The sequence below is a fragment of the Rosa rugosa genome, chromosome 1 (assembly GCF_958449725.1).
Source record: "Rosa rugosa chromosome 1, drRosRugo1.1, whole genome shotgun sequence".
Lineage (NCBI taxonomy): Eukaryota > Viridiplantae > Streptophyta > Magnoliopsida > Rosales > Rosaceae > Rosa > Rosa rugosa.
In genome coordinates, this window is record NC_084820.1 from 13,983,580 (window position 1) to 14,011,541 (window position 27,962).

Below are 27,962 nucleotides of genomic sequence, written 5' to 3' on the forward strand. Positions count from 1 at the left end.
ACCTCGTGATCCGTCCAGCATTAACCTCGGTACGATATTGCTTTGAGACCACAATTGTCGAAAAGGGGAAGGTGGAGAGAGTTTTCTCAATTAGCTCTTACTCTGTGATGGGTTGTCCACAAAATCTCAACATGGATTGTAGACGAAGAGCTTCTGAATTATATTCAGCAACAGACTTGAAGTCGGCGAAGCGCAGATTGTTCCATTGAACCTTCAAGTTAGGGAGGAGGGAATCTTGGACATTGCCAAAACGCTCTTCTAGCGCTACCCATAGCTCTCTTGCATCTTTGATCGACATGTACTCCAATCTGAGTGATTTGTCCATATGACGTCGCATCAAGATAACTGCTTGAGCATGCTTTGTAGGTGTTCGTACGAACACAAGATCCGGGTTAGGTGCCTGGATTATGGGTAATATTCCCTTTGAAGTGAGGTGGTTCTCAACATCGGTTATCCAGCTATGGTAATCCGAGCCTGTTGAGTCAAGCATGGGAAAGTCGAGTCTTGGTTCATTCGACATCCTGAAAATAAGAAGAGAAGATATATTAGTTTCAGAGCTAAACTTCCACGAAAACTAAAATAATAAGATTTCTTAGCTATGCTACCAAGAAATCAATTTTCAAGAATATTTGGATTAGACCAAACAATGATCTTTAATATGGTCACAATTTGATGCTTGCGGACGCTCTTAGTCCGAATATTATGAACACTCTTAGTTCATTGATTACGAACGCTCTTAGTTCGTTTAGCGTGAATCCCCACAATTCTGCTTATTAAATAATCAAACCCATGTTCGTATATTGCAAATCCTGCAGCAAATAAAGAAATTTAAAAGACAAGAAAGTAGGAACTTTAATCACAAAAACTTACTTGATGATTCGGGGCTTGAGAACATGTGCGTGTTGATGCAGGCGTGTTGGTGCAACAGTAGCAACGAGAGGCAGCAAGCTGCGGCAGCAGCAGCAATCGGTGGCAGCAGCAAGTGAGCGGCAGCAGCGACCGTGCGAGGTAAGCAGGCTGGCTGGCGGATGCGCGCGAGGGGCAGGCTGCAGGGCTGCATATGTCACGCGGGGGCTGCGGGGGCCGCAGGCACAAGGGTGCGCGGGAGGCTGCAGGGACAGCACGGCTAGGGCTTGCGGCAGTTTTTGGTGAGAGGGTTTTCGGGTTCTGGTTTTAGGGTTTTAGGGTTTTTTTCTTTTAGGGCTAGGGTTAGGTCTCGTGCTGATAACGTGTTGACGTAAATTGGAATTGCAGAGAGAATGGTAGTAGTATTATTGATAATAGGAGCCATATATATAGGGATTTACATAGTACACAAAAGGTAATAGAATCCGAACAAAACTATGTAATCTAGAACCTTCTCCTATTACAACTCTAGGACTAAACCCTAGTTTGAAGAGGCACACATGATGTCGGCTTCCTTCAACATGGTAGAATTTTTTAGTTAAATTTCGTCAATGACAATGAACTACCTCCTACTTTCCTTTTGGATGTGCTTGAAGGTTGTAATGGTTGCTTAAATTTTTTCAATAGTATCTTGTTTACGTCCCACACCATTATTCATATATAGGGTTAATTAGCTATCACTAGAATACAGATGATGGTGAGCAGGAATAATCGTAATGAAGATTACTGAAAAAATAGTAACAGAGATGCTAGATTGATTCCTTTCAAATGAAATGTCCTGGAGGACAAAAATGATATTAATATACCAGCAGTATAACTCATACATTACACGACTTCCTAAACATATTTTTTATGTTTGCTCTCTGGGAAGTTTCATTCAATGTATGTAAGTAAGATGGTACTAGAGATTCCAACATCCAAGATAAGAACATAAAAGCTTTATAGATGAAATGGGCAAGCCAGAATAGTACTTGGTCACTATTTAATAAACAAACAGAAAATATGATCAGGGATAGGGCACTGCATCACTAGGTTAGAGAAATGCAGTAGCAAGCTCAAGATCTTGGTCTAAACAACAGTAGAGGTCTCCTACATTAGTCTGCATCATTAGGTTACAAAAGTGCAGCAGCAAGCTCAAGATAATGATCAAAACTGTTGTAAATCATTATGGCTATATCATGTAAATAGATATAGGGTAAATCATTATGTTGTTATAGGCTTACCATTTCCATGTTTTATGGATGACTTTAGGAATCCTTGTTTTATGGAGGACTTTAGGGGTCCTTGTTTTATGGAGGACTTTAGGCTACATGTTCCCTATCTTCCACTATATGTAGTCCATTTCTCATCCATGTTATGAGGAGAAAAACAGAAAATACTACACTTATTATCTGCATCTAAACTCTCTCTCTCTGAAGTTCTTAGAAGCAAAGCTCTCTCCATTTTCTGAAACACTTTCTATGTTAGTTTTACAACACGTTATCAGCACGACTAGCTCTAGGATTCGGATTGCCGATCGACAAGAGAAGAGGTGAATAACTCTTGGGTTGCAGAAAAGAAGAGGTTCATCATTCAATCAACATCAATCTACCAGCTCTACAACCAAGTATGTTTTTCCAAGCAAAAACAGATTTTACTGTTTCAGTTTACCTTCTGTCCTCTGTGTTCCCGTATTTATTTAAAATAGTAATTCAACTCCAAAATTCACCAAATTTTGTATGCTAGAGCCTCTGTGTGTTTACTGCATCTCTATAATTTTTCATATTTTTCTGGGTTGTTTTGGTTGGGATTTTGGTTTGTTTTTCGACTGCTATTCAGTAGAAGCTGCAATCACGATTTATGACTTTTATTGAAGCATCTAGTTTAACTTAATCATCTATGAGAGACACTTATTTCTCTTGCACTATAATTGGCATAATGGAATGAGTAAAAGGAAAATCAATAGCTTTTTAATTTAGCTATTAATTCATGTATATTGTGACAAATATCTATAAATACTTGTTTGGACTTTGTGATAATGATACATCTTTCCTTCATTATTTATTATGATAATGTTTTGTGGTGTTACCTGCTCATATTAAATTTAAATATTTTACCCGCTTAAATTCTTTGCATTAGAATATATATGTGCGGAATGCAGGTACTTAACGAACCGGAAGTTCACACACATAAACATTGAACCAAAAATTTCATACATAAATATTGAACCAGAAGTTCACATATAGTATCGAACCTGTAGTTTTGACAACACTGAAATATTATGAATCTTTCCAAGTAGGCTCACCCAATTCGATGTGATGTCTAGGCAAGATACAATGAGGCTGTGTACTTAAGAGAGCCTCGCTCCACCCAAACCTCATACTCTTACCTGGTCGTATTTAATTGGAGTTACCAAAAGGGTTGAGTAATAACTTTTCATTCCTTGGCAGACCAGCTTGAGCCCAGCAGGCCCACTCTCCCTCTGCGGGACCTAGCAGCCCAGCAGGCCTCACACACCATTTAAATTACGCATGAAAGGCCGGGTCACAAGCCCGCAGACTAAGCCCAATAGGCTTCACTATCAAGCCCATTCCTTTGGTCCAGCAGAATCAAATAAAAGGAAAAATGATTTGATTCTACTGAGATTTGAACCCAGACAATGTACATGTCATTATGGCTATTGCAAATAAATTCACCATATTTCATATGTGTAATTAATTGCCAGAAGCATTTATTCACATAATTGTGTGACAATTAATATGTTATATTACTAGCATGCAATTAATATCTCAATTGATTTGTGATTTCCATTTATTCAATTTGTGAGATATTATTTCAATTTGCTCTATTCAATATTATTGTGTTACTTGTCTAAATTTTCGCACTAGAATATATGTGTAGAAAATGCAGGTACCTAATGAACTAGAAGTTCTAAATGAACCAGTAGTTCATACACATATCGAACTTGTAGTTTCGATAATGCCATTTAAGAAACTTGAAGTTTCCTTCATAATTCACCACACATGATAAAACCAGTAGATTTTACATGTTTAATCCGATTTTTCATACCATGTTATAGAACCTGAAGTTCCTATTAGTTGCTTATGGACGATATTACCCAAAGCACTAAGATTATTTGTTCCTTTCCTGTAAGAAATACCAAATCTCAACAAACTTGACTTTGTTTCTTTGGAGGTTTCCGGAAGAAACTATCTAAAGTGGTTCAAGATGTGATAATTCATCTAACTGCAAAGAAGATGAGATCAACAATCAATGCTAACAATGTCGTCATTGAGGCTTTTAATATGAGTGCCATAATTTTCAAAGGAAACATATGGAGAAAACACTCCAAGTTGAGTATCCGATGAAGAGGATACACAGATTCTTTGGGTCGCTCTAGAAGAGCACTTTCACCATCAAATGACCATTTTCTTGCTTGAAGCAAGACATGATTGGCAGAACGAAATTAGCCCATATGACCGTCTGCCACTTGGCCAAAGCCCAAGAGGCCATGTAATCAGGCTCCACGTGGCCAAGGCCCACGTGGTAGGAACCATGATGCCATAACTCAGCAAGCCCGAGTTGAAAGGAACACTGGTCCGGCCCGCTGCCACCAGAATCGATCAGCATGATCTTTGTTATCAATGTGGAGGAATTGACTGCTGGTCCCGCACCTGTTGTGCGATAGCCTAAGCAGTAGATGAGTATTACGCCAGTCGCAGAACTCGAAATACCAACTTTATTAAAGGGTCATTTTCTATCGATTCCACACTAGAGATCATGGATTTTCAGGCAGTTACTGAACATACCGAGGATTAGAACTCGAAGACATGCATGGGTATAATTGGCCCCTTGTGCCATATCTATTTCATCTTAATGAATGAAACATCTTCGGATTTTGGTGATTTATGTTTTCAATTATTTTGGATTATAGAAATGTGGTTATGTTCGAATATATTTAATTCAATAAACTTATTCATACATGTGATCCATTGAATTAAATAAATGAATAGGCATATTCTGTGGGGAAGTTTGTTGTCCGGTTAAAAGTGCTATTACGCACACCATACTCCGAGATCGGAGATATGTTTCAAACTTATTGCCCATGCATACCTCTGTGACAACCATATCAGGCCAATCCAACCTGATAGAGGGCTATGGCAAAGCCCACTTTATGTTGTCCAATGGTACTGAATTTACCATTAATGAGGCCTTATATTCTCCACATTCCAGAAGAACGTTATTGAGTATTAAGGATATTCGAACCAACATTTATCACGTTGAAACCCCTAAGAAAAATGAGTGTAATATCTTTGCATAACCTCTGAATGTGCGGCCAGAAGCGTATATTGGAGAAATTGAAATTTGTTAGCCAGAAGCTAACCAATTCGAGCAACTACTTGCTATGGCATGACCATTTGGGACACCCAGGTCAAAGTATGATGCACCGTATCCTCAACTTATCACACGGGCATCCCCTTCTGAATAAGGGTCCTGTGTTTAGTAACACATTACGCCAAACTTGCTCGTTAGGAATGTTAAACTCTAGACCATCATGTGCAAAGACTAGTATATACACACACCATTTTTCTGCACAGAATGCAAGGAAAATTTGTGGACCTTTCCAACCACCATGCGGACAATTTAAATATTTCATGGTTGTGGTTGATGTATCGACAAAGTGATCACATGTTACACTATTGTCCACAAGAAAATGCTGCTTTTGCTAAACTCTCGCCCAGATCATGAAATTGTGGATCACCACTCGGATTATCCCATAAAGTCCATAAGACCTGATAATGCCGGAGAGTTTACAGATTGTCACTTTGATGAGACAGTCTTCCCGCCGTTAGGGGGAGATAAGAACGTTACCGTTCCTGATGAACGACGTGAATTGACGTGGAATGTCCCCACTATGTCTCATCTCGATCCCCGAACCGCACAATGCGATAGTGAAGTGCGGAGAATTCTAGATCTACAAAGTGTAGCCCAAAATATGCCAGACGCTTTCTCTGATCTAGCTAAAGTGACGAGATCACATATACCTGATGTAAATGTGCCTGCAAGAATAGATGTCCCTGTAGGACGCGTTGTCCCGGATGGACGAGGTACGACCATGGCGGCTAACCAGTCACATGTCCCTGCCCAGAAGCGAGGTAGACCACTAGGTTCGAAGGATTCCTATCCCCGGAAGAGGGTAAAACCAGCACAAACGAATCCACTAGACATCGCGATCTCAACTGATCCATCTCACGAGATAATTCCAGATTATGGGTCCGTCCTAGAAGAGACAACGTTGGGGGACGCTCCAACGTTTGAACCCACTCTCGAGAATAGAGAAATCTCGATAAATTATGCATGCTTAAGTGAGATTTGGAATCGAAATGAGATTATCATCGATGATATATTTGTATTCGCGGTAGCTACCGAAATTATAACTAGCGATGACATCGAACCTCGCTCCGTTGATAATGTCAACGTAGAGACGACTGGCCAAAATGGAAAGAAGCAATCCAGGTCAAATTAGATTCCTTGACAAAGAGAAAGGTGTTTTGGACCTGTTGTTCCTACACCTCCCCATGTTAAACCTGTAGAATTTAAATGGGTATTTATAAGGAAGCGTAATGAGAAAAATGAGATTGTGATACACAAAGCTCGTCTAGTGGCGCAAGAATTTTCTCAACGCCCTGTGATTGATTACGAGGACGCGTATTCTCCCGTAATGAACGTCATAACGTTCCACTACCTTATCAATTTGGTAGTTTCCGAAAAACTGAATATGCAGCTTATGAATGTGGTCATAACTTATCTCTAGGGGGATCATAATACAGAAATATACCTGAAAGTTCCTGAAGAACTTAATATACCCGATGCAAATAGTTCTAGACCACGGAACACGCTCTCCATTAGTTTTGAGGCGTTCACTTTATGGATTGAAACAATCCAGACGGAGGTGGTATAACCGTCTAAGTGAATATTTAATCAGGATGGGATATGTGAATAATAAACTATGCCCATGCGTGTTTATTAAGGAAACAAGTTCCTAGTTTAGAATTGTGGCGGTCTATGTCAATGACATGAATTTGATCGATACTCCTGAAGAGATCAAGGAAACCGCAAAGCACCTGAAGTTGGAATTTGAGATGAAAGGCCTTGGGAGAACAAATTATTGTCTCGACCTGGAGCCCGAGCACAGTGCAGATGAAATTTTGGTCCATCAACCAAATTACATCCAGAAGATGTTAAGATGCTTTAATGAGGATAAAAGCAAGCACACCCATGGTCGTCTGAAGTCTAGAGAGAACCGTATCGTCCTGCAGATGATAACGAAGAGATATTGGTACCAGAAGTCTCATATCTAAGTGCAATAGGCGCATTATTGTACTTGGCTCAATGCCCTAGATAGGACATCTCATTCGATGTGAACTTGTTAGCTAGATATAGCTCTGCGCCAACACGCCGCCACTGGAATGGCATGAAAGACATTTTTCCGCTACCTCAGAGGTACAACGGATATGGGCTTATTCTATCCCTACGCATCAAGGAATGGATCAAACCCCCTTGATCCTCAGAATGATGCTCGCCTTGTTGGATATGCTGATATAGACTATCTATCAGACCCGCACAAGGCACGTTCCCAAACTGGTTATGTCTTTACCATTGGGAATACTGCAATTTCTTGGAGGTCTACGAAATAGACACTTGTTGCTACCTCTTCGAATCATGCTGAGATACTAGCTCTTCAAGAAGCAGTATGTGAATGTACATGGCTAAGAGCCGTTACAAAGCATGTTCGAAGCACATGTGGACTGCATTCCACCACTGATGAACCAACCATTATCTACGAGGATAATGCTGCTTACATAGAGCAGATGAAGACGGGTTTCATCAAAGGAGACAACACCAAACATATTGCACCGAAGTTCTTCTTCAATCAGCAACAACAGGAGCATCAGAAGATTGAAGTCAAGCAGATTCGATCTGAAGATAATCGTGCAGACCTCTTTACCAAGTCACTACCAAAGTCTACATTCCAGAAGCATGTTTAAGGTATTGGTCTACGTAAACTATCTGAATTACCTAACATGTAATTTTCAGGGGGAGTCGAAATCAGGGGGAGTATCCCGAAGCATATACACTTGACCATCGTGTACTCTTTTCGTCCTTCGTCCAGGGTTATTTTGTCCCACTGGGTTTTGTTACCTGGCAAGGTTTTAACGAGGCACATCTTTAGAATGGTCACCCCACTTATACTACATCCTGAAGATGCTTTGATTTGACATATATGCATTTGCTCATCTTTTCCCTTCGACCACGGGTTTCTCCCACTGGGTTTACCGGGCAAGGTTTTGGTGTAGCAAATCTAAATGCATCCCTCTCGTAGACATACTACCTACTTATGATGCTAATAAGAAGACTCCACTTATCTCCGAAGCTGTGATATTACTACTCCACACTCATACGCGTTGTGCTCTTTTTCTCCTTCGACCAAGGTTGTTTTTTTCCCACAGGGTTTTTATTACTTGGCAAGGTTTTTGATGAGACAACTTAGAAGCGCACAACCCATGCAACACTATTGACATGAAATATCCAAGGGGGAGTGTTGTAAATCATTATGGCTATATCATGTAAATAGATATAGGGTAAATCATTATGTTGTTATAGGCTTACCATTTCCATGTTTTATGGATGACTTTAGGAATCCTTGTTTTATGGAGGACTTTAGGGGTCCTTGTTTTATGGAGGACTTTAGGCTACATGTTCCCTATCTTCCACTATATGTAGTCCATTTCTCATCCATGTTATGAGGAGAAAAACAGAAAATACTACACTTATTATCTGCATCTAAACTCTCTCTCTCTGAAGTTCTTAGAAGCAAAGCTCTCTCCATTTTCTGAAACACTTTCTATGTTAGTTTTACAACAAAAACAATATTACAAATCTCGTACACCGATTCATTGCAGGGTCTTTAAAACTTTCATCAGCTTGATTAGCCTAGGCAGTCAGTTACCTATTTTCAAAACAAGAAAAATATGAGACAAAATGTACATGTGCAAATTCTGCAGACGGCAAAGCTAAAGAAATTACTTGCCTGCAAGCTTCTATGTGGTGCGGAAAATGTGAACATCAAACAGAAACTTTCTCTTCTCAGTCAACTCAAAGCCACAAGCATCACCCTCTTTCAAACTATGGTGTCGCACAAATTCAATCCAACCGCCCTGGAAGCTAGCTCCTTTGCTGAAATGTAACTCGACAGGCCAATATATGTCATTTGAACCCCACAGGCTGACATGACTAGGCCTCTTATGAAGATTTTTCTCGACAAAAACAGATGGCAACTTCTGAACACAGAAAGGCAGAGCATGAAACACAGTAAGAAGTCTCAAAAGGAAAGGATATGTATGATTTTTCTCTGTAAAAGGAACTGAGTTTTCTCAGTTCTTTTTACAAGACATCTGTAGAAGGAATCGAGCATAATTTCTATTGCAGAACACAGTTGTCTAGACTCAAGAAACTTACAAGAAAAGATTCGTGGACATTTCTGGCAGTCATTGGAACCACAAAATGAGGTTCTACATACTTGAAGACTTTAGCTCTCTGAAGAGCTATATCATTTTTCGTGGTCCTTATTGGATGCGTACTCCTTGGAACACCAGGTCGTCGTTTTAAAAATTGTCCAGTACTAGTCGAAGCACCAACATCTCTGATGCTACTTTTGGTACTTGAACTTGATCTCTTTCTCTTGTGAAGCTGTTGTGCTGATGAATACTCATTATCTTCATCTTCATCTTCATCTCTGTGGTCGCTGTCATCATCATAATCATCACCTTCATCATCACTAGTATCATCCTCATTCTTACCATCCTCATCATCTTTGATGTTGTCATTAGCATCATCAATGTCTACATGCCCCTCACCTTAGATGGAAGCGATGGTGGAGTCAGTACATATCTAGCCACTTTACTCCAATAACAATTTGAAAATTAACAGAACTTACCTGGTGGCAAGGTGGATTTTGCAGCTATTATGACAACTTCAAATGAAAATTTATTTTCATCAGTCAACACAAACACACACTCATCTCCCTTTTTCAAATTATTGTCTCTCACAAACTTGGTCCAACCGGACTGGAATTTGGCTCCTTTACGTCCAACATCATATTTCAATCCAACATGCCACGTTGTCCTCCCACCGGGAACATGCAGCTCAGCATTACTAGGCTTCTTACTGAGATGTTTCTCAGAAAATCTTGAACACAACCACTACAAGCAAAAGGAAATTAAACAGGAAAAAGATGGATAATTCACTTTTTTGAACAAAGGATAATTCATATATGTTCTGCTCAGTAAAAGAAAGCATCTTTTCCTTTATTCTTGTTCACACAAACATGAGCTATAAGTACATATATTAATTAGCATATGGTTGCCTGTAGAAAGCTTACCAAATAATGACTGATAGCAGTCTTCTGTAGGACATTTCTGAAAGAACGGTGCCCGTTTTCATCAGCTGCATAGTCATCATTGGCATCATGGTCATCTTTATCATCCACATCATCTTCATCAATGCCTTCAGGTTCATCCCAAGGGATGGAAATGAGGAGATATCCATAGTAATTAGATATGTATGTCAGTTAATTATATAAAAAGTAACTCAAAAAATAGCAGATACTAACCTGGTGATGAGGTTGCAACTTCTGTTCTGCGGAAAATATTAACTTCAAATAAAAGTCCAATTTCGTCAATTAACATAAAACCACAAACATCACCAGCATTCAACTTATTGTCTTGAACAAATTTATTCCAACCACTCTGGAATTTGAATGTGGTTCTTTCAGTATCATATTTCATTTCAACAGTCCAAGGTTCCCTTGTACTCCCTTCCGAAACACGAAGGCTAACATTACCAGAATTCTGACTAAGATTTGTCAACATATTCTTGGAGATCTCAGCTGACAGCCACTGAGAATAAAAAGGAAAGTAAGAAAAAACATAATAGGAAATTGAGAACAGCAATTCTGGTAAGGAAAAGGAATTAAGTAGGAACTATTTTATTTTTTAAATTGCTTAATAACACTGACAAGATCTATTAGTGCAGAACTTACGAGCCTATGTCCTTTGATATATGAGGAGTGCATGGTAACCAAGAAACAGGAAGGGTTTCTGGACTTGAATTCATTAGCTTTCTGAAGAGCTGTAGCTTTTCCACCTGTAGCCGAGGAGTCCATCCTCATAGGAACCTCGGCTGGTTTTAGGGATCTTTGAGTAGTACTAGATTTGCCTCCCTCATCTTTGTTGGCAGAAAGATCCTCTTTCCCTGTTGAAAGATTAATGGCAGAAAAACACAATATCAAACAAAATTAACACATGCATATTGAGGTTGATTAATATTGTAATTACCACCACTTGAAGTTGCTTCTTTCTTCTTTTGAGGCTGTGGAGGACTAGCCAGTGGAGAATGATCATTTACACCATTTTCTTGCATATCAGTGCTTTTGATAGGATAGTCAATCTCTATTTTTGATTTATCATAGATTTTAACTTTGAATCTGGAATTCCCTTCATATTGAAAATCTATCGAGCCGTTGGACTGTAGCGAGTAAAACTTGAAAAAATCTTCCCAACCCTTCTCGAACCAAAAGTGACCTTTGTGTTCTGTGACTTCTACTTTCCATTCTGTACCACATGGAAGCTTAAGATGTATAACCTTTGATAGCTCTTTTTCATATTTCTCCCGACATTTCTTCAAATAAATCCTAGGAATTTTCTACATAACAGAAAATAAAACTTGTTCATAAAGATTCTTTCTCAAAATGAAAAATCAACCCTTTCAGTAACATGCATGTGCATGTTAGAAATGAATCATAGAGAGAGAGAGAGAGAGAGAGCTGCTTACGAGGTATGTAGTGGGACTGTCCTCCGAAATAGACCTAAGTAAACTGCATTTGGTAGGAGAAAACTTTTGTCCAGGATCCTTCTTCCGGCAAAGAGAAGTCATGGTTGAAGTTCTTAAAGATCTAGATGAGTTCTAAACTATATATGTGGTTTACAACTTTGTCTTCCCCTGTGGAAAAGAAAGGGTATTTTCACTATTTTGTTTCAGGTTACAGCTCCCACAGTGAAAGTTAGAGAATCAAGAGTTAGCTAGGTCCTTAAATAGGAATTAATTAAGTAGCTTCAAGTGGACGTAGTAATTAATTACTGAGTTGGAAATAAGTAGCCCCCTTGACTTGGTCAACTTGTCATAGAAATTAGGTAGCTTCAAGTGGACGTAGTAATTAATTACTGAGTTGGAAATTTAAATAAATCGGTTTTTCAGTTCTTCAACCTCATCAGTGCTAGTCCTATGCATGTCCTCTACATTACCTGTTGAAAATAGACAAGTTGCAGCTTCTGGCGGTTAATCAATATGAAGATGCAAGCCATGATAATGCATGCAGACGATCGAGAAATCTCCTCAGTCCTCATATACATTGTTAGAATTTTTCAGATTAATTTCGTCGATTGGCAATGAACAACCTCCTACGATGTGCTTGAAGGTTGTAATGGTTGCTAAAATTTTATCAATATTATCTTGTTTACGTCCCACACCATTATGCATATGGTTAATTAGCTATCAGTAATGATTATAATGAAGATTACTGAAAAAACAGTAACAGAGATGCTAGATTGATGCCTTTTCAAATGAAATGTCCTGAAGGACAAAAATGATATATATTAATATGGCAGCAATATAACTCATAAATTACATGCCTTACTAAAGGCATTTTTTGGTTTGCTCTCTGGGAATTTTCATTCAATGTATGTACGTAATATAATACTAGAGATTCCAACATCCAAGATAAGAACATGGACAAGCCAGAATAGTACTTAGTCACTATTTAAGAAACAAACAGAAACTAAGATAGGGGATAGGGCACTGCATCACTGGGTTAGAGAAATGCAGTAGCAAGGTCAAGATCTTGGTCTATACAACAGTAGAGATCTCCTAGATTACTCTGCATCATTAGGTTACAAAAGCACAGCAGCAAGCTCAAGATAGCAAGCTCAATATTACAGATCTCGTACGCCAATTCATATATTGCAGGGTCTTTAAAACTTTCAACTTGATTAGCCAAGGCAGTTACCTATTTTCAAAACGAGAAAATTATAAGAGACAAAATGTACATGTGCAAATTCTGCAGACGGCAAAGCTACAAATTACTTGCCTGCAAGCTTCTATGTGGTGCGGAAAATGTGAACATCAAACAGAAACTTTCTCTTCTCAGTCAACTCAAAGCCACATGCATCACCCTCTTTCAGATTATGGCTTTGCACAAATTTAATCCAACCGCCCTGGAAGCTAGCTCCTTTGCTGAAATGTAACTCGACAGGCCAATATATGTCATTTGAACCCCACAGGCTGACATGACTAGGCCTCTTATCAAGATGTTTCTGGACAAAAGCAGATGGCAACTTCTGAACACAGAAAGGCAGAGCATGAAACAGAGTAAGAAGACTCAAAAAGAAAAGGATATGTATGATTTTTCTCTGTAAAAGGAACTGAGTTTGCTTTGTTCTTTTTACAAGACATCTGTAGAAGGAATCGAGCATAATTTCTATTGCAGAACACAGTTGTCTAGACTCAAGAAACTTACAAGAAAAGATTCGTGGACATTTCTGGCAGTCATTGGAACCACAAAATGAGGTTCTACATACTTGAAGACTTTAGCTCTCTGAAGAGCTATATCATTTTTCGTGGTCCTTATTGGATGCATACTCCTTGGAACACCAGGTCGTCGTTTTAAAAATTGTCCAGTACTAGTCGAAGCACCAACATCTCTGATGCTACTTTTGGTACTTGAACTTGATCTCTTTCTCTTGTGAAGCTGTTGTGCTGTTGAATATTCATCATCTTCATCGCTGTGGTCGTTGTCATCATCAGAATGATCACCTTCATCATCACTATAATCATCATCACTAGTATCATCATCATCCTCATTCTTATTATCCTCATCATCTTTGATGTGATGGGCCAGTCCCTCCTTAATTGGAGGAGAGAAAGAAAGAAAGCAGGAGACAAAGAAAAGTAGCAGAAAACAGGGAAAAGGAAAAGTAGCAGAAGACAGGGAAAAGAGAAAAACCTGCAGCCGGCTTTGGAGAGAGAGCTGGAGAGAGAGTGTGGGATATATAATCCCATATCGGCAGTCGAAGAAGCACAAGGAGAAAAGAAGGCAGAAAGAGAGTGCAGAAACCAAAAGAGGCAGAGAGCCCAAACTACAAACAGTGTGAGAAAAACATCTTCATCCAAGTAGAGAGTGAAGAGTGTTTTACTGCATGTTGAGAGTGTAGTTGTGGTTAGGCAGAAAAACAAGTGTGAGAGAGAGTTTCCTTCAAGTAGTGTTCTTGAAGCTGTATATCTCTTGTACCCACATTATCATAGTGGAAGTTCTTGTTGTTGCTGCCCCGTGGACGTAGGCATTTTGCTGAACCACGTTATATCCGGTGTTCACTTTCTTTTACTCATTTCATTTCCTTGCATATTGGTTGGAGTTGTTATTTCCATTCTATTACTTTTCCCAACAGTGGTATCAAAGCTCTTGGTTCGTGAGGTGTTAGAATGGAAAGTTCAAGAAGTACCATGATCCGACTCAACCACTCTAATTGGATTACATGGAAGCCGAGAATGGAGGATATTCTCCATTGCAAAGATTTGCATGAGCCAATCGTAGGAGAGGAGGCCAAGCCGGAAGGAACTTCAGTTCCGACTTGGACGAAGATGAACCGCAAAGCCATCGCTCATATCCGCGAATGGGTGGATGACAGTGTATTCCACCATGTGTCTAATGAAACCAATGCACGTGAATTATGGCTGAAGTTGACGTCCTTGTTCGAGAAGAAGACTGCTGCCAAGAAAGCATTTCTAATCAAGGAGCTTGTAAACATGAAGTACAAAGATGGTGTTAGAGTGACCGAGCACCTCAACAACTTCCAAAGTTCAATCAATCAATTGGCCACGATGGACATGAAGATTGATGATGAGTTGCAAGCCTTGTTGCTATTGGGATCATTGCCGGACAATTGGGAGACCTTTGTTGTAACTGTAAGTAATTCTGCTCCAGATGGTGTATTGTCTATGGATAATGTTAAAAATAACATGTTGAATGAAGAAACTAGAAGAAAAGCTTCAAGCTCGGACAATAGCCAAGTCTTTGTGACGGAGTATAGAGGAAGGAGCAAAAGCAGGGGACCCAAAGGCCATGGAAGGAGTGTGAGCAGATCCAGAACAAGATTCAATGGAAAATGCCATCATTGTGGTATTTTTGGCCACATGAAGAAGAATTGCAACAAGTTGAAGAAGGATCTGAAGGAGGGTCGAGATGGCAATACTCATCAACCGAACGATGACACGAGAAACACTGCAGCTTCTGTGTCTCATGATGAATGTGAGTTCCTTTGTCTTGAAGGTGAATGCTTACATGTTGATGATTGTTCTGGTGTTGCATGGGTTGTTGATTCCGGAGCCTCTTTCCATGCTACTCCACACTTGGAGTACTTCACTACATACCAAGGCGGTGACTTTGGGACGGTGAAGATGGGCAACGATGGTTACTCCAAGATTTCAGGAATTGGAGATATTTGTTTTGAGACCGATTTGGGCAACAAGCTTATGTTAAAAGATGTTAGACATGTTCCGGGTCTACGTCTCAATTTGATGTCAACCGGTGTGCTTGACCGACAAGGGTTTCATCATCATGGAGGTGATCAAAAGTGGAGGCTTACCAAGGGATCATTGGTGGTTGCTAGAGGGAAGATGTGTTGCACCCTCTATAAGACATATGGCAAAATATGCAAAGGAGAATTGAATGTTGCAGACGACTCTTCTCCAAGTCTATGGCACAAGCGGCTAGGTCATATGAGTGAGAAGGGATTGCAAGTTTTGGCAAAGAAGTCTCTAATTCCCTTTGCCAAAGGTACCTCACTTGACTCTTGTGATTATTGTTTATTTGGTAAACAACATAAAGTTAGTTTCACAAGAACATTTACAAGGAAAGAAAATGTATTAGACCTAGTACACTCAGATGTATGTGGCCCCATGGAAGTTGAATCAGTAGGTCATAATAAATATTTTGTCACTTATATTGATGATGCTTCACGAAAGGTTTGGGTTTATTTGTTGAAATCAAAAGACCAGGTGTTTCAAACCTTTAAGGAGTTTCATGCCATGGTGGAGAGGGAGACAGGAAGAACCCTCAAATGTATCCGTAGTGACAATGGCGGAGAATACACTTCGAACGAGTTCAGAGATTATTGTTCGAAGCATGGCATCAAACACGTGAAGACAATTCCTGGCACCCCACAACATAATGGTGTAGCAGAGAGGATGAACCGCACCATTCTAGAAAAAGTGAGAAGCATGCTGAAGACGACCAACCTGGCAAAGAAGTTTTGGGGCGAAGCAGTGACAACCGCATGTTACCTTATTAACCGAACACCATGTGTACCGTTGGGCTTGGAGACTCCCGAAGGCGTATGGACCGGTAGAAGCGCTTCATATTCCCACTTGAGGGTGTTTGGGTGCAAAGCATTTGCACATGTGCCAAAGGAGCAAAGATCAAAGCTGGATGACAAGGCCATGCCGTGTATCTTTCTTGGATATGGCAATGAAGAGATGGGCTACCGGTTGTGGAATCCAAAGACCAAGAAATTATTCAGAAGCAGAGATGTGGTGTTTCATGAAGGTCAAACCATTGCTGATTTTGACAAAAATGAAGTAGAACATGCAGACCAGCTCACCTACGATTCATCACCGCTTCAAGAAGAACCTAGTGACAAAGCTCAAGATATGGTAAATGAAGATGTTCCTTATATGGCGGAAGCAGAAGCAGCAGAACCTGAAGATAATGATCAGGGGGAGCCAAATCAGGGGGAGCAGCTAGAAAATGCCCAAGTACCAGTTCGAAGATCCAACAGAGAGCCAAAGCCAAATACCAAGTATCATTCTTCACAATATATATTGGTGACTAGTGATGGAGATAATCCATATTCCAGATACATTCTGTTGACCAATGATGGAGAGCCTGAATGCTTTGAGGAGGCAAAGACTCATGCAGACTGTGATAAATGGATGTTGGCGATGAAGTCTGAAATGGAGTCCTTATTGAAGAATGACACCTACGAATTGGTGGAGCTTCCTAAAGGCAGAAAATCACTCAAAAATAAATGGGTGTTCAAGTTGAAGAGAGACGAGAATGAACAGTTGACAAAGTTCAAGGCTCGCTTGGTAGTGAAAGGTTTTGGGCAGAAGGAAGGAATAGATTTTGATGAGATCTTCTCACCAGTTGTCAAGATGACTTCTATCAGAGTCATTTTGGGCATGGCGGCTAGCATGGATCTTGAGGTGGAGCAGCTAGATGTGAAAACGGCATTTCTTCATGGTGATTTGGAAGAAGAAATATACATGGAGCAACCAGAAGGTTTCGAGGTCGAGGGAAAGGAGCACATGGTTTGCAAGTTGAAGAAAAGTCTATATGGGCTTAAGCAAGCACCAAGGCAATGGTACAAGAAATTTGACTCATTTATGGTGGGTCATGGATACAAGAGAACTGATGCAGATCCATGTGTGTATATCCAGCGGTTTACTGGAGGTAACTTCCTTATTTTGTTGCTCTATGTTGATGATATGTTGATAGTGGGCAAAGACGTTTCTATGATTCGCAAATTGAAAGCAGATTTATCAAAGTCATTTGATATGAAAGACTTAGGGCCAGCTAAGCAGATTTTGGGCATGGAGATTACTCGTGACAGGCAGGAGAAGAAATTGTGGCTGTCACAAGAGAGGTATGTTGAACGGGTGCTTGAAAGGTTCAACATGAAAGAAGCTAAGTCAGTAAGCTCACCTCTAGGTAATCATTTCAAGTTAAGCAGATTATCATGTCCAACTACACAAGAAGAGAAAGACAAGATGGCAGGTATCCCTTACTCATCAGCTGTTGGTAGTCTTATGTATGCCATGGTATGCACTCGCCCTGATATTGCACATGCAGTTGGTGTTGTTAGTAGATATCTTTCTAATCCTGGCAGAGAGCATTGGGAAGCTGTCAAGTGGATACTCAAATATTTGAGGGGCACCTCAAAGTTGTGTTTATGTCTTGGTGGATCAGAACCAATCTTGGAAGGTTTTACAGATGCAGATTTGGCAGGAGACCTTGATAATCGAAAGTCCACTTCTGCATACTTATTTACATTTTCTGGGGGAGCTGTGTCATGGCAGTCCAAGCTACAGAAGTGTGTTGCATTATCCACCACAGAATCAGAGTACTTAGCAGCAAATGAAGCTGGCAAGGAAATGATATGGCTGCAAAGGTTCGTTCAAGAGTTGGGTGTGAAGCAGGAAAATTATGTGGTACATTGTGATAGTCAGAGTGCTATTCACTTGAGCAAAAATTCAATGTATCATCCTCGCACTAAGCACATTGATCATCGGTATCATTGGATCCGAGATGCAGTGTCAAAGAAGTTTTTCCAGTTGAGGAAAATCCACACCAACAAGAACATTTCAGATATGTTGACCAAAGTTGTTCAACAGCAAAAGTTTGAGTTTTGCAGAAGCGCGTCAGGACTGACGCATCCCTCCATCTAAGTCGGGAGGGGGAGATTGATGGGCCAGTCCCTCCTTAATTGGAGGAGAGAAAGAAAGAAAGCAGGAGACAAAGAAAAGTAGCAGAAAACAGGGAAAAGGAAAAGTAGCAGAAGACAGGGAAAAGAGAAAAACCTGCAGCCGGCTTTGGAGAGAGAGCTGGAGAGAGAGTGTGGGATATATAATCCCATATCGGCAGTCGAAGAAGCACAAGGAGAAAAGAAGGCAGAAAGAGAGTGCAGAAACCAAAAGAGGCAGAGAGCCCAAACTACAAACAGTGTGAGAAAAACATCTTCATCCAAGTAGAGAGTGAAGAGTGTTTTACTGCATGTTGAGAGTGTAGTTGTGGTTAGGCAGAAAAACAAGTGTGAGAGAGAGTTTCCTTCAAGTAGTGTTCTTGAAGCTGTATATCTCTTGTACCCACATTATCATAGTGGAAGTTCTTGTTGTTGCTGCCCCGTGGACGTAGGCATTTTGCTGAACCACGTTATATCCGGTGTTCACTTTCTTTTACTCATTTCATTTCCTTGCATATTGGTTGGAGTTGTTATTTCCATTCTATTACTTTTCCCAACATGATGTTGTCATTAGCATCATCAATGTCTATACACCCCTCACATTAGATGGAAGCGATGGTGGAGTCAGTATCTAGCCACTTTGCTCAAATAACAATTTGAAAATTAACAGAACTTACCTGGTGGCAAGGTGGATTTTGCAGCTACTATGACAACTTCAAATGAAAATATATTTTCATCAGTCAACACAAACACACACTCATCTCCAATGTTCAAATTATTGTCTCTCACAAACTTGGTCCAACCAGACTGAAATTTGGCTCTTTTTCTCCCAACCTCATATTTCAATCCAACACGCCAAGTTGTCGTCCCACCAGGAACATGCAGCTCGGCATTACTAGGCTTATCACTGAGATGTTTCTGAGAAAATCTAGAACATAACCACTGAAAACAAAAGGAAATTAAACACGAAAAAGATGGTAATAACTTTTTTGAACAAAGGATAATTCAGGTTCTGCTCAGTAAAAGAAAGCATCTTTGATTTATTCTTGTTCACACAAAGATGAGCTATAAGTACATATATTAATTAGCATATTAGCATATGGTTGCCTGTAGAAAGCTTACCAAACAATGACTGATAGAAGACTTCAGTAGGACAGTTCTGAAAGAACAGTGCCTGTTTTCATCAGCTGCATAGTCATCATTGGCATCATGAAGGCCATGGTCATCTTTATCATCCACATCATATTCATCATAGCCTTCAGGTTCATCCCAAGGGATGGAAGTGAGGGCATTATCCATACTAATTAGATATGTGTGTCAGTTAATTATATAAACAGTAACTCAAAAATAGCAGATACTAACCTGGTGATGAGGTTGCAACTTCTGTTCTGCGGAAAATATTAACTTCAAATAAAAGTCCAATTTCGTCAATTAACATAAAACCACAAACATCACCAGCATTCAAATTATTTCCTTGAACAAATTTATTCCAACCACTCTGCAACCGGAATGTGGCTCTTTCTGTATCATATTTCATTTCAACAGTCCAAAGTCCCCTTGTACTCCCTTCCGAAACACTAAGGCTAACATTACCAGAATTCTTACCAAGATATGTCAACATATTCATGGAGATCTCAGTTGACAGCCACTGAGAATAAAAAGGAAAGTAAGAAAAAACACAATAGGAAATTGAGAACAACAGTTCTGATATATATGGAAAAGGAAATATTTTAATTTTTAAATTGCCTAATATTGTTTAACTCTGACAAGATCTATTAGAACAGAACTTACGAGCATAGTTCCTTTGATATATGAGGCGTGCATGATAACCAAGAAACAGGAAGGGTTTCTAGACTTGAATTCTTTAGCTCTCTGAAGAGCTGTAGCTTTTCCACCTGTAGCTGAGGAGTGCATCCTCATAGGAACATCGGTTGTTGGTTTTTGGGATCTTTGAGTAGTACTTGACTTGCCTCCCTCATCCTTTTCGGCAGAAATATCCTTTTTCCCTGTTGAAAGATTAATGGCAGATCAAACCAAGTTAACACAGGCAAATTGAGGTTGATCAATTTCTATTGTAATTACCACCACTTGAAGTTGCTTCTTTCTTCTTTTGAGGCAGTGGAGGACTAGCCGGTGGAGAATGATCATTTACACCATTTTCTTGCATATTAGGGCTTTTGATAGGATAGTCAATCTCTGTTTTTGATTTATCAAAGATGTTAACTTTAAATCTGGAATTTGCTTCATATTGAAAAGCCAGCGAGTCGTGTGACCGGAGGGAGTAAAACTTGGAAAAATCTTCCCAACCCTTCTCGAACCAAAAGTGACCATTGTGACCTGTGACTTCTACTTCCCATTCTGTACCACATGGAAGCTTAAGATGTACAACCTTTGATAGCTCTTTTCCATATTTCTCCTGATATTTCTTCACATAACTCGTAGGAAATTTCTACATAACAGGAAAAAAAAAAAAAAAAACTAGTTTCATAAAGTTTTTCCTTCTCAAAATGAAAAATCAACATTTTCAGAAACATGTGTTAGATATGAAACATCTGATTAATAGCATAACTTTGACAAAAGAGCTAATATAATAATTAGTAGTAATAGAGGGATAGAGCAAATAATTATAAAGATAGAGACAGAGACAGAGACAGAGACAGATCTAGAGCTTCTTATAATCATCCTAAACCCTAAACCCTATTCATCCTATGAAGTTCACTATTTTCCTATGTTTGGTATGCACAAGGATTTTCTGCAGGAAAGGGAAAAGCTAGGAAAAATGAATTTGTTTTTTTCTAGGGAAATTCATTTCGGATGTTATTACAACTTTCCTGATTATGCCCCACTGGTGACAATTATTACTGAAGGAAAAGCTCATGAGAATTTTTATTTCCCATCTCCATTAAAACAACAAAAGAATTGATTTCCTTTCGCAAACCAAATGAGCTGGCGTAAACCCTATTGAGAGAGAGAGAGATCTTTACAAGGTTTTTAGCATAAACCCTATTCATCTAATGATGGCATAAATTATACAGGGATTGTTACAAGGTTTTAACCTAAACCCCATTCATCTGATAATGGCATAGGTTATAGTAATAGAGAGATAGAGCACATAATTTAGAGAGAGAGAGAGAGAGCTGCTTACAAGGTTTGTTTCTTTAGAACTGCTCTCCGAAATAAACTTAATGAAACTGAATTTGGTAGCAGAAAACTTTGGACGTGGATCGTTTTTCCGGCTAAGAGAAGTCATGATTAAAGTTGAAGAGCTTCAAGATCCCGATATTCTCTTCCGGTGGAAAAGAAAGCTAGGTTATGATCGAATTATTTGACGTTACAGTGAAAGTCAAACAGTCAATTCTCACGATCATTGCGCTAGCATACTTAAATCGGACCTGAGTAACCGTTAAGATTTTTGCTAATACAGAATTTACCATTTTCCCTTTTCAGGATTGCATGTTAATTATGTGTCCATGGCCTAAAGAACACAATGATACTGATCATATCCTAACTAAAATTTTTACTGTCTTCCTTTTTTTACGCCTCTGCTTTAGTGAATGGAAGTTACGAAATGAGCAGATCACTAGAAGAGTTCTTTTCCATGCTCAGTCAACCACCTCATAATGCCTGTCCCTTGAGAACCAAGCCCCCCTTAATTTTGTGAACTTTTCATTTTCTTAATTACCGATTTTAAGAGAAGGACATCAAGAGATCTACCAATTTCTTCATGGTTCAATGAGATTCAACTTAATTTAAATTATTCGGTTTCTCTGTTTTCGAATATTTCATCAATGCTACTCGATCTCTGTTTTCGAATATTTCATCAATGCTACTCGATCTGTCATGTCCAGCATTCCCTTTCAATAATACTGCCAACAGCTTCTAGGGTGCAGACCTTTGAAGGAAAAGTTGGTTAATCAATATGAAGACACACATCACCATTACATGTGTAGGTAAGGATACTTCTATTATTGGCAAGCCTTCTCCTTTAGCTCCGTCAATTTGTGATTGATCGAAGAGATTCTTGATTTCCTTATGGATGTTCTCTTGATTAGAAGATTGTAATGTATATTGCTTGAACTCTATCAATAAAACCTTATTTACATTCCATATGCATTTGGCACTGTACCCCGATCTGTCATAGAAAAATATGTAGAAGCTTTATAACATCTAGAAGATAAAATTTCAGTTTCAGTGCAAGGTCGTTTATCTCAATGGAGCTCAAAGATGCAACATATCCTTTTCTGAGAAATTTTTTAATTCCCTTGAAGATGCAGACCAGCTACCACAGATAACTGAGTTGATCGATCATTGCTAACTAACTAGTTAAACAACTTCATGTCCCCAAATCTATCCACTAACCAGATATCATACATAACATAATGCAGGCATGGATCGTATCACTAGAATGAATGATAGTGAGAATGAACATCATATATAATGCACATGAATCTAAATAACAGCAATAGATTGAGATGCTGGACTAATGCCAATTTCACATGATCCTCCTCCGTGAGTTGCCTTTCCTCGAAACCAAACAAGAAAAGAAACAAAACATATACATGTTTTTGTAGAATCCAAATCTATAGAATACTAGTCTAGTTGCCTGCAAGGGACAAGCTGATATTTTCTTCTTCTATGTGGTGCGGAAAAAGTGAACGTCAAATAAAAACTTGCTCTTCTTAATCAACTCAAAGGCACACGCATCACCTTCTTCCAAATTATTGCCTCGCACAAAGTCAGTCCAACCACTGCGGAAGCTAGCTTGGTTGCTGAAATGGTAATTGACAGACCAAATTTTCCCATTTGAACCCCGCAGGCTCACGTGATTAGGCCTCTCAGTAAGATGTTTCTTGGCAAAACCACATGGCAAATTCTGAAAGAAGAAAGGAAAAGAATGAGATCTATAAGATTAAGAAGAGAAGAAGATAAAAGGACATTCATGATTGTAATCTGGGAAGAGAAGAGGTTTGCTTAGATCTTTCCAAACCAAAATCTGTAGAAAGAGGCAAGTGAAATTTCTGATTGCTGAGCACATGTAGAATCAAGAAAACTTACCAAAACACCTCCACAGACATAAGTGGGATGCATTGCAACCACGAAAGAAGGTTTTACAGATTTGAAAGCATTAGCTCTCTGAAGAGCATTATCTTTTTTCTTGTTCCCTATTGGACTCATGCTCCTTCGAACATCATGCAAGTCTTCGTTTCAAGAATTGTTTATTACTAGTGGAACCATCTACATCTTCGATGTTGCTTTTGGTACTTGAACTTGATCTCTTTCTTTTGTGAAGTCGTGGTGCTAATGGATATTCATCATCACAATCACCATCATCATCACAATCACTGTCACTGTCATCACCCTCATCTTCAGCTTCATCATCATCTGCATGCCCATCTCAGTGGATGGAAGTGATGCCGCGTAGTCAGTCACTTTGGCACTGCTTCAATCAATAACAATTCAAAAGTTAAGGGACTTACCTGGCAAGGTGCATTTAGCAGCTTCTATATGAACTTCAAATGAAAGTCTAGTTTCATCAGTCAACACAAACTCACACGCATCTCCAACTTTCAAATGATTGTCTCGTACAAACTTGCTCCAACCGGACTGGAATCTGACTCTTTCTGTTGAAACCTCATATTTCAATGAAATAGGCCAAGTTCTCCTCCCACTGGGAAGACTCAGGTTAGCGGTATCAGGCTTCTTAGTAACATGTTTGTGGAACTTAGCAGGCACTGGCTGAAAATAATAGGAAATTAAAGAAGATAAAGACGGTAAGAAATTTTTTGAACATAGGATATTCGGATTCTGTTCCTTTAATGAAAGTATTATTCAGTAATTATTGTTAGCACATACATATATATGTTATCTATGCATACATGTCATATTGTTGTCTGTAGAAAAAGCTTACCAAACGAGTAGTATAAGACTGTCGTATGATAATTGTGAATGAACGATTGTCATGAGCAGCATCATTATCACCATTGTCATCATCATGCTCGTGATGTGCATCAGCTTCATCAATATCTTCAGATCCATCCCAAGGAATATAATTGATGGCATGCATATATACAGTAATTAGCCTCTATCATATCTAAACAGTAACCTAAATATTTGCAAATAACTTACCCGGTGAGAAGGTGCAATCCACAGCTTCTCTTGCTCGGAAAATCTTAACTTCAAATAAAAGTTCATTTTTGTCAATTAACATGAGGTCACACACATCACCATGATTCAGTTTATTGCCTTGCACAAATTCACTCCATCCAGACTGGAATTTCGCTCTTTCTTTTTCATATTTCATTCCAACAGTCCAAGTTCTCGTTGTGCTCCCTTCCGAAACATGAAGGGTAAGATTACCAGAATTCGTAATAAGATGTTTCAAATGCATGGCAAAGTCACTTGGCAGCCACTGAGAGGAAAAAGAAAAGCAAGAAAAAAGACCTTAAGATATCGAGAACAGTGATTCTGCTACAGAGAAGGACCTAGATTTAATTGCTTAGTTCATTTTAACATGGACAAGATCTATGAAATAGAAAACTTACAAGCATATGTTTTTCGATATAAGAGGGGCACATAGGAACCAAAAAACAAGAAGGCTGCTCAGTGTACTTGAATTCTTTAACTGTCTGTACAGCTCCACTTCCTCTTGTAGTCGAAGGGTGCATCCTCCCAAGAACCTCAGTTGTTGGTTTTTGTGATCTTTGAGTACTACTATACTTGTCTCCCTCATCTACTTCCGCAGGAAGATCCTTTTTGTCTGTCAAAAGATTATAACACATCTCAATGGAAGAAAACACACAAAATCAAACAATTTAATAGATGCATGCTTTAATTACCACCATTTGAACTTGCTATATTGTTCTTTTGAGGCAGCAGATGACTAACCGGTGGAAATTGATCATCTACATCATTTTCTTCCTTCTTCGGGGTTTTGATAGGATACTCAATCTCTGAGTTTGTTCTATCAAATATGTTAACTTTGAATCTAGAATTCCCTTCATATTGAAAAACTAGCGAGTAGCGAGACTCGATGGAGTAAAACTTGCTAAAGGTTTCCCAACCCTTGTCGAACCAAAAGACACCATTATGTCTTGTGACTTCTATTTCCCATTCTGTACCACATGGAAGCTTAAGATGTACGATATTTGATAGCTCTTCTCCATATTTCTTCTCATATTTCTTCACATAACTCCTTGGAACTCTCTACATAACAGGGGAAAAAAAAAAGATTTTATATTTCAAACCCTTTTGTGTGTTGGAAATGAATCTGAATAATAGCACAAGTTATAGTGATAGCTAGAGGGATAGAGGGGCACATAGAGAGAGAGGTGCTTACAAGATTATTGTCTCTGTGAGTGTTCTCCGAAATGGACTTATGAAAGCTGAGAGGCGTAGCAGAAAATTTTGGTTGCTGATCAATTTTCCAGCAAGGAGAACTCATGGTTGAAGTTTAAGAGTTTCAAGATCCAAACTCTGTTTGTGGAAAAGAAAGGTTATATTTGCAGTGAAAGTTAGACAGTCAATTGTTGGCTAGGTACTTAAATGGGAATACGTAGCTGAAGTGGACGTAGTAATCAATTACTGATGCATGCACCTCAGTCTATATAATATATGCACAGTCAATAGGCTCTGCTTATTTGACGTTACAGGGAAGTTAAAGAGTCCATACTCCAGAGTTAGCTAGGTACTTAAATAGGACTCGAGAGATTTGGATATTTACCAGTTGCCCTTTGTCAGGGTTACATGCCTATTATCATGTCCTAAACACACTTTAGGAGATGCTACTGATCAAAACCAAACTAAGACTTTTACTGTTTCCCTCTTTCAGCCCTCTAGGTACCTTCCACTGTAAGTTGCAAGAAGGAGCAGATAACAAGGAGAAATTTTTCTATGCTCCCGACAAACCACCTATTAGTGCTAGACACCAATTCAGAATTCATGGCACAATCATTTTCAACTTTAATTATCCGGTTTTTATTTACTTCATCTATGGCTGCCATGGTCCTGCATTCCCACAATGGAGCCACATTCAAAAAGCAGTTGATTGCATGGCAATAATGGCCAATTACAGCTTAATTTTATGGTGCAGGGAAAACACAGTACCTTTGAAACAGAAGTCGATTATCGATATGAATATTCAAAAACACATACATCACCATCAATGCACATGAAGGATACCACTCATCTTGGTAGAATTTTTTATGTTAATTGGTTAAAGTGGTGAAGAAATTTCTTGGTTTGAAGATCTGTCTTGATTTCCTTAACTTCCCCCATCATGTATCACGGAATGACACTGACATACTATCTGGCTAGTATCAAGTAGCAATACATATGGATACATCCATAACTTACCCAATGACACTGCCCATCAAAAAGACACAAATTTTGTCCTGAACAAAAATAGTAAATTGCATGAAAAATCCAAGATATATAAAATCAATAATAATTCATTTCATAATTAAGTTCATACAGTTTAATAGAATACATGCAAGAGGTGCCTCTATGTAATGTCCAGACACCCTCTTGAAATTCAGCAATGGGTGATAATGGAGCTCAGAATACCTCACTGAATGACTTTACTCTGCCTCTTCAACATCTGAAAAAATGAACTTGTAGTATAATGTCATCATTCATCTCCATAAGCTCAAATATGCAAACATCTCCGACTCTTAATGAATATTCCTCAACAAATGTGGCCCAGCCAGAAGAAAATGAAGCTAAAGATGGCTTAAATGCTATCAAATCCACAGGCCACAATCTATCTGTGACCTGAAGCATCACTTTTTGTTTCTTCCTTCTAATGAAACTCCAAGCAAAACTAGCTGGTACATGCTGCACAAATGGGAAAAAAATAATGACTAGAGTCATCACTAGAGTATAGGTGATGGTGATCAATAAAAAGCCGGAACTTGAAACAAAGATTGTATAATCTTTATTGTCAATAATCGTACCACAACTGACTTCTCCATATGGGAGGAACCCAAAGTGACTTTGAAAAAGGGATTCTCTGAGACGAAGTTGTTGGCAGCTTCATGATGATTATCCAATGGAGCCGTCAAAGATGAAGAGGGCCTTTCAGTAACCTGCACACTAGTCTTTGACATTTTGTTCTTGCCTATGACAAAATCACCAAGACACGTATATTTATCTGAATACATTCGTTAACCTCAATTTGGGAATTTCTATTTCTAGTGGACTTACCAGTTTCAAGAGAGCCAGATACACCAATTCCACATATCACACCGCATTCAGATTCTACTTCTATTATCGGACTTCCCTTACTTTTGACTTGATAAATTGCTCCTCTTCCACCTGAATATAAGAAAACGATAAAACATGTATGCATAGGTTAGCGGAGCTAATGGACCACAGACTCGCATATTATCAGATTACCTGGTGACAAGGGGCAATTTGCAGCTTCTGCGGCAGGATAAAAGACCACTT

General features: G+C 39.1%; 4 protein-coding genes and 2 long non-coding RNA genes across 6 annotated transcripts; 1 reads left to right on the top strand and 5 right to left on the bottom strand.

Annotated features, from left to right (window-relative positions):
* Positions 1-2,055: 2,055 nt before the first annotated feature.
* LOC133727322 (uncharacterized) lies at positions 2,056-3,699 on the top strand. Its single transcript, XR_009855115.1, has 2 exons — positions 2,056-2,512; positions 3,212-3,699. It is a non-coding gene; the product is annotated as an uncharacterized LOC133727322 (long non-coding RNA).
* A 5,111-nt stretch (positions 3,700-8,810) lies between these two features.
* LOC133739842 (B3 domain-containing transcription factor VRN1-like) lies at positions 8,811-10,778 on the bottom strand. The gene is made up of 6 exons (XM_062167652.1): positions 10,559-10,778; positions 10,328-10,452; positions 9,884-10,148; positions 9,406-9,803; positions 8,978-9,227; positions 8,811-8,896 (listed from the first exon to the last, which is right to left on the bottom strand). The coding sequence occupies exons 1-5, from the start codon at positions 10,731-10,733 to the stop codon at positions 8,988-8,990; spliced, it is 1,203 nt and encodes a 400-aa protein (XP_062023636.1). The 5' UTR covers positions 10,734-10,778; the 3' UTR covers positions 8,811-8,896; positions 8,978-8,987.
* Positions 10,779-10,933: 155 nt separating this feature from the next.
* Positions 10,934-11,885, bottom strand: LOC133707484 (B3 domain-containing protein At1g49475-like). Its single transcript, XM_062133087.1, has 3 exons — positions 11,779-11,885; positions 11,283-11,649; positions 10,934-11,199 (listed from the first exon to the last, which is right to left on the bottom strand). Exons 1-3 carry the CDS (start codon positions 11,878-11,880, stop codon positions 10,934-10,936), a joined length of 735 nt encoding a protein of 244 aa, XP_061989071.1. The 5' UTR covers positions 11,881-11,885.
* Positions 11,886-12,614: 729 nt separating this feature from the next.
* Positions 12,615-21,912, bottom strand: LOC133719731 (B3 domain-containing protein LOC_Os12g40080-like). The gene is made up of 10 exons (XM_062145898.1): positions 21,664-21,912; positions 20,601-20,967; positions 20,310-20,524; positions 19,881-20,166; positions 19,641-19,774; positions 19,196-19,460; positions 19,078-19,104; positions 13,520-13,884; positions 13,091-13,340; positions 12,615-13,009 (listed from the first exon to the last, which is right to left on the bottom strand). The coding sequence occupies exons 1-9, from the start codon at positions 21,766-21,768 to the stop codon at positions 13,101-13,103; spliced, it is 2,004 nt and encodes a 667-aa protein (XP_062001882.1). The 5' UTR covers positions 21,769-21,912; the 3' UTR covers positions 12,615-13,009; positions 13,091-13,100.
* Positions 21,913-23,688: 1,776 nt separating this feature from the next.
* LOC133735682 (uncharacterized) lies at positions 23,689-24,565 on the bottom strand. Its single transcript, XR_009859215.1, has 3 exons — positions 24,427-24,565; positions 23,996-24,254; positions 23,689-23,900 (listed from the first exon to the last, which is right to left on the bottom strand). It is a non-coding gene; the product is annotated as an uncharacterized LOC133735682 (long non-coding RNA).
* A 56-nt stretch (positions 24,566-24,621) lies between these two features.
* On the bottom strand, positions 24,622-27,746 carry LOC133707531 (B3 domain-containing transcription factor VRN1-like). Its single transcript, XM_062133202.1, has 6 exons — positions 27,470-27,746; positions 27,129-27,350; positions 26,871-26,879; positions 25,355-25,721; positions 25,061-25,275; positions 24,622-24,927 (listed from the first exon to the last, which is right to left on the bottom strand). The coding sequence occupies exons 1-6, from the start codon at positions 27,674-27,676 to the stop codon at positions 24,622-24,624; spliced, it is 1,326 nt and encodes a 441-aa protein (XP_061989186.1). The 5' UTR covers positions 27,677-27,746.
* Positions 27,747-27,962: the final 216 nt, after the last annotated feature.

Bases quoted from the DNA above. Each gene is read 5' to 3' on its own strand.
- LOC133719731 (XM_062145898.1), bottom strand. From the start codon at position 21,768: ATGACTTCTCTTAGCCGGAAAAACGATCCACGTCCAAAGTTTTCTGCT. The intron at 20,968-21,663 runs GTAAGCAGCTCT...CCTGTTATGTAG, and splicing joins GTTCTAAAGAAACAAACCTT to AAATTTCCTACGAGTTATGT. The intron at 20,167-20,309 runs GTAAGTTCTGTT...TTTTATTCTCAG, and splicing joins ATATCAAAGGAACTATGCTC to TGGCTGTCAACTGAGATCTC.
- LOC133707484 (XM_062133087.1), bottom strand. From the start codon at position 11,880: ATGACTTCTCTTTGCCGGAAGAAGGATCCTGGACAAAAGTTTTCTCCT. The intron at 11,650-11,778 runs GTAAGCAGCTCT...TCTGTTATGTAG, and splicing joins ACAGTCCCACTACATACCTC to AAAATTCCTAGGATTTATTT. The intron at 11,200-11,282 runs GTAATTACAATA...ATCTTTCAACAG, and splicing joins AGAAGCAACTTCAAGTGGTG to GGAAAGAGGATCTTTCTGCC.
- LOC133739842 (XM_062167652.1), bottom strand. From the start codon at position 10,733: ATGAAATATGATACTGAAAGAACCACATTCAAATTCCAGAGTGGTTGG. The intron at 9,804-9,883 runs GTAAGTTCTGTT...CTTCCATCTAAG, and splicing joins AAAATCCACCTTGCCACCAG to GTGAGGGGCATGTAGACATT. The intron at 9,228-9,405 runs GTAAGTTTCTTG...TTCTGTGTTCAG, and splicing joins ATGTCCACGAATCTTTTCTT to AAGTTGCCATCTGTTTTTGT.
- LOC133707531 (XM_062133202.1), bottom strand. From the start codon at position 27,676: ATGTATTCAGATAAATATACGTGTCTTGGTGATTTTGTCATAGGCAAG. The intron at 27,351-27,469 runs GTACGATTATTG...CCATTTGTGCAG, and splicing joins ATATGGAGAAGTCAGTTGTG to CATGTACCAGCTAGTTTTGC. The intron at 24,928-25,060 runs GTAAGTTTTCTA...TTTTCCTCTCAG, and splicing joins ATATCGAAAAACATATGCTT to TGGCTGCCAAGTGACTTTGC.